The sequence below is a fragment of the Lampetra fluviatilis genome, chromosome 13 (genome assembly GCF_964198595.1).
Source record: "Lampetra fluviatilis chromosome 13, kcLamFluv1.1, whole genome shotgun sequence".
In the NCBI taxonomy this organism is placed as follows: domain Eukaryota; kingdom Metazoa; phylum Chordata; class Hyperoartia; order Petromyzontiformes; family Petromyzontidae; genus Lampetra; species Lampetra fluviatilis.
The window spans coordinates 527,253-535,384 of NC_136287.1; the positions used below are offsets into that span (position 1 = coordinate 527,253).

The 8,132-nt window shown below is 64.5% G+C and overlaps 1 protein-coding gene across 1 annotated transcript; it reads right to left on the reverse strand.

The window, feature by feature from the left end:
* Positions 1–206: 206 nt before the first annotated feature.
* LOC144935599 (beta-1,3-galactosyl-O-glycosyl-glycoprotein beta-1,6-N-acetylglucosaminyltransferase-like) lies at positions 207–7,885 on the reverse strand. The gene is made up of 4 exons (XM_078862424.1): positions 7,321–7,885; positions 6,721–7,020; positions 2,172–2,357; positions 207–887 (listed from the first exon to the last, which is right to left on the reverse strand). Exons 1-4 carry the CDS (start codon positions 7,684–7,686, stop codon positions 207–209), a joined length of 1,533 nt encoding a protein of 510 aa, XP_078718550.1. The 5' UTR covers positions 7,687–7,885.
* Between the last annotated feature and the right edge of the window lie 247 nt (positions 7,886–8,132).

An 8,132-nucleotide genomic window follows, 5' to 3' on the forward strand; every position in this document is an offset into this window, starting at 1 on the left:
TGGTCGAGCTCTAGTAGTCGAGCTCTAGTGGTCGAGCTCTAGTGGTCGAGCTCTAGTGGTCGAGCTCTAGTGGTCGAGCTCTAGTGGTCGAGCTCTAGTGGTCTAGCTCTAGTGGTCGAGCTCTAGTGGTCGAGCTCTAGTGGTCTAGCTCTAGTGGTCGAGCTCTAGTGGTCGAGCTCTAGTGGTCTAGCTCTAGTGGTCGAGCTCTAGTGGTCGAGCTCTAGTGGTCGAGCTCTAGTCGAGCACTTGTCGAGTTTCCGTTGCCGGATGGCAGCGCCCCGCACATGCTCCTCCAGGCACTGCACGGCCGCGGGCTCGACGCGGGAGTCCAACTTGTTAGCGAAGAGGTGCGGCTGGCGCAGCGCCCACGCCAGGTCTCCGGCGCCGAGCACGCACACCGAGCGCCGGTGGCGCCCCCTGCATGGGGGGTACGCGGCGGCCCCCTCCGACTCGTCGCCCTCCAGGTAGCGCCACTTGACGAGGCGCGCCAGCGCGTTCATGTCGGACACGTCGTACTTGGGGTGTGCGGGGACCCCGCCGGGAGCCCCCGGCAGGCGGTGCAGCGTGGCCCACAGCTGCTCGTCGGGGCTGTAGGCGTCGCTGAGCCACGCCGACAGCGCCAAGGCCGCCGGCGCCCGCAGCGCGAAGCGCACGAACGCGCGCGTCCCCGCGAAGTACGCCGAGCCCGAGAAGACGGGGCCCGCGGGGGGCTCCTTGGTGACGTTGGTGGGCACCATGCGCGGGGCCCCGCGCACCAGCCCCTCCACGTGGCGGTAGCGCCAGCGCCGTTGCTTCTGCGGCGGCCCGCGCTCGCTCTCAAGCGAGTTGCGGCCATGCAGGGCCCGCAGGGCGCGCACCATCTCCAGGTTGGTCTTGAGCGGCAGGTCCTTGAGGAGGGAGGGAAGAGGGAAGAGGCAGGAGATGGGAGGGAGAGTTCCACTCCGACACAACCCACGGGCGGCACGGCGACCTCGGATGCATCATCACCCACCGTCATCGTCACCCATTGGGATCACAAGCAGCAGCAGCAGCAATAATCGCCCCCTACTGACAGGAGACTCATGCCTGTTCGCAAGGCCAGCTGCTGAGCCACCTCGTGCCGCACAGGGACATCTGCCACACCCCCCCCACCTCTCGACTTCGGGCCACACACACACCCACACACGTGATGTTGTTGTTGACGCGGAGCGTGTCGAGTCGGCGGTGTTCGCTGTTGCGCGAGAGAGACATCGCACAACAGCGAACAGGGTTCCGGGACGAGGGCGGTCAGGCCGGGCCCCGCGGGCCGAGCTCCAGGGTTGAGAGGGCGCGTGTGGGAGAGAGAGAGAGAGAGGAAACGGTGGGAACGAGGGTGGGGGCGTGCTGGTGAGCCAGAGGTGTAGCAAAGCCCTGTCATGGGGAACATTCTATTTGGAGATCTAGATTCTGTGCCTATGTCGGGGTGGTGCCTCGTGTAAAGCATTCACTCTCTCTGTGCTGACTGTCTTCCCGTGGGCGCCCGCGTGTGGAAATCCTTCACTTGCTGCTGTGAGAAAGTGCGGCTGTGACCCTCGGTAGCCTGTTGGCCGGTTGTTCGTGTTTGCTGTGTGCTATTGGAGTTGGGTGGGGATTGAACTCCCCCCCCCCCTCTCGAGTCTCAAAGCCACAGCCACCACCCCTACATCTCCCCCATTCCGTCTCTGACAGCCTCAGTCAGCTGCAACCGGAGGCTCTAAATGACGTCACGCGATTTTGGACGATTTTTGACTCCCCCCCCTCGTCACACGGCGTCACAAAAAGGCAGACTCCCCCCCTCAAATATGACGTCACAAAGCTCTGCCCCCCCCCCTCCCAAAAAAAATTAAACATGCTTCAAATCTATTGTCATTGTAGTGCGTATTTAATGTGCCGCTGCACTCTGATGTTGTAGGAGAAAATATTTATCAAAAAGTCTATTTAATTAAGTAGAACGTGTTGTCTATATTTATTTAAAGTGGCGCATTTTTACGTGACGTCACATTTCTCAAACCCCCCCCCTCGTCAAACATCGTCACGAATGACTGACCCCCCCCCTAGGTGCGTGACGTCATTTATGGACGGCCCCTTGCCCGTACTAACCTTCCTCCTCACCCCCATCTCCCCTTGACTCCCCCCCCACCCCCTCTACTCGTCCCTCCCCACCCAGGCCTCACCTGTCCGCACAGGTTGATGAGATACTTCCAGGGCGTGGGGTCGGCGTCCAGCACCTCCATGCACGCGCGGTCGGCCTCCACGCGGCTCCAAGCCGTGTAGGTGACGCGCACGCGGCGTGGCGCGGGCCGTAGCGCCGGGAGGCAGCGCGACAACGCCTCCACAGTCGAATACACGGCCTCCTCCGCCTGGGCGCGGGGCATGGGAGGGGGGCACGGAGGGGGGGCACGGGAGGGGGGCATGGGGTGTCAATCCCCGCGACGCGATGTAAGCGCACGAGTCGTCGTTTAGGTATGGCCGACTCGTGCGACAGGCACCTCGACTGCGCGGTTACCGGCCAATGTGCAGCGTTGGGCCATGGTGGCCCAAGCTGTTCACCCTCCCCTTCCCCCCATCCTGACCAGTCATAATATGTCACGTTCATCTCCCAGCCTGCTGCATGGCTTCTCCCGTCTTGCCGTGAAATCCTCAGCGTGCGTCTCAGACATCTGAGCTCAAATGCCACCAACCCACCTGCTCTCCCACCTCCCCACCAACCCACCTGCTCGCCCACCTCCCCACCAACCCATCTGTTCACCCACCTCCCTACCAACGCACCTGTTCACCCACCTCCCCACCATCCCACCTGTTCACCCACCTCCCCACCATCCCACCTGCTCACCCACCTCCCCACCAACCCACCTGTTCACCCACCTCCCCACCAACCCACCTGCTCGCCCACCTCCCCACCAACCCACCTGCTCGCCCACCTCCCCACCAGCCCATCTGTTCACCCACCTCCCCACCATCCCACCTGTTCACCCACCTCCCCACCATCCCACCTGCTCACCCACCTCCCCACCAACCCACCTGCTCACCCACCTCCCCACCAACCCACCTGCTCGCCCACCTCCCCACCAACCCATCTGTTCACCCACCTCCCTACCAACGCACCTGTTCACCCACCTTCCCACCATCCCACCTGTTCACCCACCTCCCCACCATCCCACCTGCTCACCCACCTCCCCACCAACCCACCTGTTCACCCACCTCCCCACCAACCCACCTACTCACCCACCTCCCCACCAACCCACCTGCTCACCCACCTCCCCACCAACCCACCTGTTCACCCACTTCCCCACCAGCCCACCTGTTCATCCACCTCCCCACCAGCCCACCTGTTCACCCACCTCCCCACCATCCCACCTGCTCACCCACCTCCCCACCAACCCACCTGCTCACCCACCTCCCCACCAACCCACCTGTTCACCCACTTCCCCACCAGCCCACCTGTTCACCCACCTCCCCACCAGCCCACCTGTTCACCCACCTCCCCACCATCCCACCTGCTCACCCACCTCCCCACCAACCCACCTGCTCACCCACCTCCCCACCAACCCACCTGTTCACCCACTTCCCCACCAGCCCACCTGTTCACCCACCTCCCCACCATCCCACCTGCTCACCCACCTCCCCACCAATCCACCTGCTAACCCACCTCCCCACCAACCCACCTGCTCATCCACCTCCCCACCAACCCACCTGCTCACCCACCTCCCCACCAACCCACCTGTTCACCCACCTCTCCACCAACCCACCTGCTCACCCACCTCTCCACCAACCCATCTGTTCACCCACTTCCCCACCAGCCCACCTGTTCACCCACCTTCCCACCAACCCACCTGTTCACCCACCTCCCCACCAACCCACCCGCTCACCCACCTACCCACCAACCCACCTGCTCACCCACCTCCCCACCAACCCACCTGTTCACCCACCTCTCCACCAACCCACCTGCTCACCCACCTCCCCACCAACCCATCTGTTCACCCACTTCCCCACCAGCCCACCTGTTCACCCACCTTCCCACCAGCCCACCTGTTCACCCACCTTCCCACCAACCCACCTGCTCACCCACCTACCCACCAACCCACCTGCTCGCCCACTAACCCATCTTCTCACCCACCCCCCCCACCAACCCACCTGCTCACCCACCTCCCCACCAACCCACCTGCTCATCCACCTCCCCACCAACCCACCTGCTCGCCCACCTCCCCACCAACCCATCTGCTCACCCACCCCCCACCAACCCACCTGCTCATCCACCTCCCCACCAACCCACCTGCTCGCCCACCTCCCCACCAACCCATCTGCTCACCCACCCCCCACCAACCCAGCTGCTCACCCACCTCCCCACACCCCCACCAACCCACCTGTTCACCCACCTCCCCACCAACCCACCTGCCTATGCACACCCAGGTCCCTCTTACAAATGAGACTTCAACCTGGCCTCTCTAGCTCACCTGGTCGAACAAGGCCATCTTGCACCCTGAGCAATTTGGCGCTGCTACTGCATTTGGCAGTCACGGCGCACAAACAACAAAGCAACCATCGCGTTCCGTGTCAAGTACAACGCCGCGTGCGTGGCCTTAAAAGGAAAATAACTATTCAATAATAGGTGACGTTTCAGGCAATCGCCCTTCTTTCACGGAACAAAGAGAGAGATCGAATTTTCACTCGAGGCGGACCCTACCCTGTCTGGCCTGTGAACTGTGAAGAACAATTGCCCGAAACGTCGTCCTATTTCTATGCAATATCCCGAGGGGCCACCCTAGCCAGCACCTGGAACAGTCGGCCATAGAAGGCATCTGACTCTGCAGCCTTGCGACCTGCGTCCCTCAACTGATGTTCATCTTCGGTGGAGGTATAAAAGCCACCGCCAGCACCACCAGCAGCAGCGTCGCTGACGGGGGTCGGCGAGCTCTCGCCGGGATCCCGGGACTCGCAGTTGCCCTCCCAGCAGGAGCCACCCAGTGGGAGCCACCCAGCGGGAGCCACCCAGCGGGAGTCACCCAGCAGGAGCCACCCAGCGGGAGCCACCCAGCAGGAGCCACCCAGCAGGAGCCACCCAGTGGGAGTCACCCAGCGGGAGTCACCCAGCGGGAGTCACCCAGTGGGAGCCACCCAGTGGGAGCCACCCAGCAGGAGCCACCCAGTGGGAGCCACCCAGTGGGAGTCACCCAGTGGGAGTCACCCAGCAGGAGCCACCCAGCGGGAGTCACCCAGTGGGAGCCACCCAGTGGGAGCCACCCAGCAGGAGCCACCCAGTGGGAGCCACCTAGTGAGAGTCACCCAGTGGGAGTCACCCAGCAGGAGCCACCCAGTGGGAGCCACCCAGCAGGAGCTACCCAGTGGGAGCCACCCAGCAGGAGCCACCCAGTGGGAGTCACCCAGTGGGAGTCACCCAGCGGGAGTCACCCAGCGGGAGTCACCCAGTGGGAGCCACCCAGTGGGAGCCACCCAGCAGGAGCCACCCAGCAGGAGTCACCCAGTGGGAGCCACCCAGTGGGAGTCACCCAGCGGGAGTCACCCAGCAGGAGCCACCCAGCGGGAGTCACCCAGTGGGAGCCACCCAGCAGGAGCCACCCAGTGGGAGCCACCCAGTGGGAGTCACCCAGTGGGAGTCACCCAGCAGGAGCCACCCAGTGGGAGCCACCCAGTGGGAGCCACCCAGTGGGAGCCACCCAGCAGGAGCCACCCAGTGAGAGTCACCCAGTGGGAGCCACCCAGTGGGAGTCACCCAGCAGGAGCCACCCAGCGGGAGTCACCCAGTGGGAGCCACCCAGTGGGAGTCACCCAGCAGGAGCCACCCAGCGGGAGTCACCCAGTGGGAGCCACCCAGTGGGAGTCACCCAGCAGGAGCCACCCAGTGGGAGTCACCCAGCAGGAGCCACCCAGCGGGAGTCACCCAGTGGGAGCCACCCAGTGGGAGCCACCCAGCAGGAGCCACCCAGTGAGAGTCACCCAGTGGGAGCCACCCAGTGGGAGTCACCAGAGGTGTGGACTCGAGTCATGTGACTTGGACTCGAGTCAGACTCGAGTCATGAATTTGATGACTTGCGACTCGACTTGGACTTGCATAGCAATGACTTTGTCCCACCTATGAGATGTGGACTCGAGTCATGTGACTTGGACTCGAGTCAGACTCGAGTCATGAATTTGATGATTTGCGACTCGACTTGGACTTGCATAACAATGACTTTGTCCCACCTCTGGGAGCCACCCAGCGGGAGTCACCCAGCAGGAGCCACCCAGCGGGAGTCACCCAGCAGGAGCCACCCAGCGGGAGTCACCCAGTGGGAGCCACCCAGTGGGAGTCACCCAGCGCTGCATCAAGGAACCGGAGAGGAGCTCGAGACGATGGAGGAGCAGCCCGAGGTGGCCTTGGGGGCCGTCCATAAATGACGTCACGCGATTTTGGACGATTTTTGACCCCCCCCCCCCTCGTCACACGGCGGCACAAAAAGGTCAGACCCCCCATCAAATATGACGTCACAAAGCTCTGCCCCCCCCCCAAAACCATATTTCCATTTTGAAAATAAAACATGCTTCAAATCGCTTTAAACTATTGTCGTTGTAGTGCGCATTTAATGTGCCGTCACACTCTGATGTTGTTACGCATTTTGATGTGACGTCACGTTTCTCCCCCCCCCCCCCGTCACACATCGTCACAAATGTCTGACCCCCCCGCCCAGGTGCGTGACGTCATGTATGGACGGCCCCTTGGCGCACCTTGGCATCGACGTGCACGCAGTAGCGGTTGTGCGGCAGGTAGAGGAGGCGCAGCAGCCGCTCCACGGCGGCCGCGTCCTCGTGCACGACCAGCGAGAAGGCGAGCGGGAAGTGGCGCTCCTCCTCGCACGCCGCCGCCTCGCCCGCGTAGCGCCGCGCGCGCACGAAGCGTTCGCATGCCGGGGCCGTGTCTGTCCCCGCGCGCAGGGCGGCGGAGAGCTCCTCCTGCAGGCGGGAGAGCGCCGCGCCCTGCCGCGCCTGCGAGGAGAGCAGCGCCGTCCGGTAGCCCGCCGAGCGCTCCTGGCCCGGGGGGAGGGGGCGGGGGGAGGGGGGCGCGAGAGGGGGTAGGGGGGGACGAGGGGAGCAGCGCGATCAGGGGGACGCGCACCCTGCCCCGTGGCCCCCTCACAGTTTGCAGGCCTGAGTTGGGGCCCCCGCTCTGAGATCAAAACCACTTCACGTCGCTACTACATCACTGGAACACCCCCCCCCCCCCCCACCTGGAACCCACCTCACCTGGAGCGCCCTGTTCCCTCTCAACCTCACCTGGATCTCCCGCTCGTTACCTGGAGACTCCCCCCCGACCCCTACGGCTCTCACCAGGCGCTTCGCTTCCTCCACGGCGCTCTCGTCGCCACTGACGATGGCCGCGCAGGGGAGACGCAGCGCGGGGTCTTCCTCCCGCAGGTCCGGCAGCCCCCCCGCAGGAGCCCCGCGGGGGGCCTCGGTCCCGGCGTCGGGGCCCCCGTGGTGGCGCCTTCGCGCGTGGGGGTCCCAGGGTCCGTCGCGGGAGGCGAGCAGGTAGAACAAGGAGAGGAGGAGGAGGAAGGCGAGGAGCAGGAGGAGGCTGGAGGCGCGCGCGTTGAGAAGGCGGTGGCGGCACCAGCGGAACTGCCGACGCAGCCGTGAAGGCGACGCCGATGAGGAGGGAGACGAGGAGGAGGACGAGGGGATGCGAGGCGCCATTGCTGCCAGGATGGCTCAGGGTCAGAGGGTCAGGGAAGAGGGTCAGTAGGGGGGTTCACGAGAGCGGGTCTCGGGGTGTCGCGGTGTCCACGGAGCTACAGTGGATGGCGGGTGACCTCCGCCCGCGTCTCCCCCTCGCTCCCCGCTGCTCCGCCTCCTCCCACCGGCTCCCAGAGCGGTGGCGCCCACACGCACTCCAGGCACGCGCGGTGCACCGACTGCAGGAGAGTGACCATGGCTGGCGGTGGTGGTGCTGATGGTGCTTCCGCACCTGAGAAGGGGGGGGGGTGAGAGACGGGGAGGGGCGGTGCGGGTGAAGGGGGGTGAGGGGCGGGGTTTGGCGCCCAGGTGAGTTCAGCTGCCGTCACGGGTCCATGGCCCGAGGCTTCCCACGTCCCCAGCGCCAAGTAGAACAGAGTGAAGCCCTGGGGGGAGGGAGGGGGGTA

Excerpts from the sequence above, each read along its gene's own strand:
- LOC144935599 (XM_078862424.1), bottom strand. The coding sequence starts at position 7,686 with ATGGCGCCTCGCATCCCCTCGTCCTCCTCCTCGTCTCCCTCCTCATCG. Across the intron at positions 7,021-7,320 it reads TGGAGGAAGCGAAGCGCCTG|GAGCGCTCGGCGGGCTACCG; the intron begins GTGAGAGCCGTA and ends CCCCCGGGCCAG. Across the intron at positions 2,358-6,720 it reads GCGTGCACGTCGATGCCAAG|GCGGAGGAGGCCGTGTATTC; the intron begins GTGCGCCAAGGG and ends CCCCGCGCCCAG.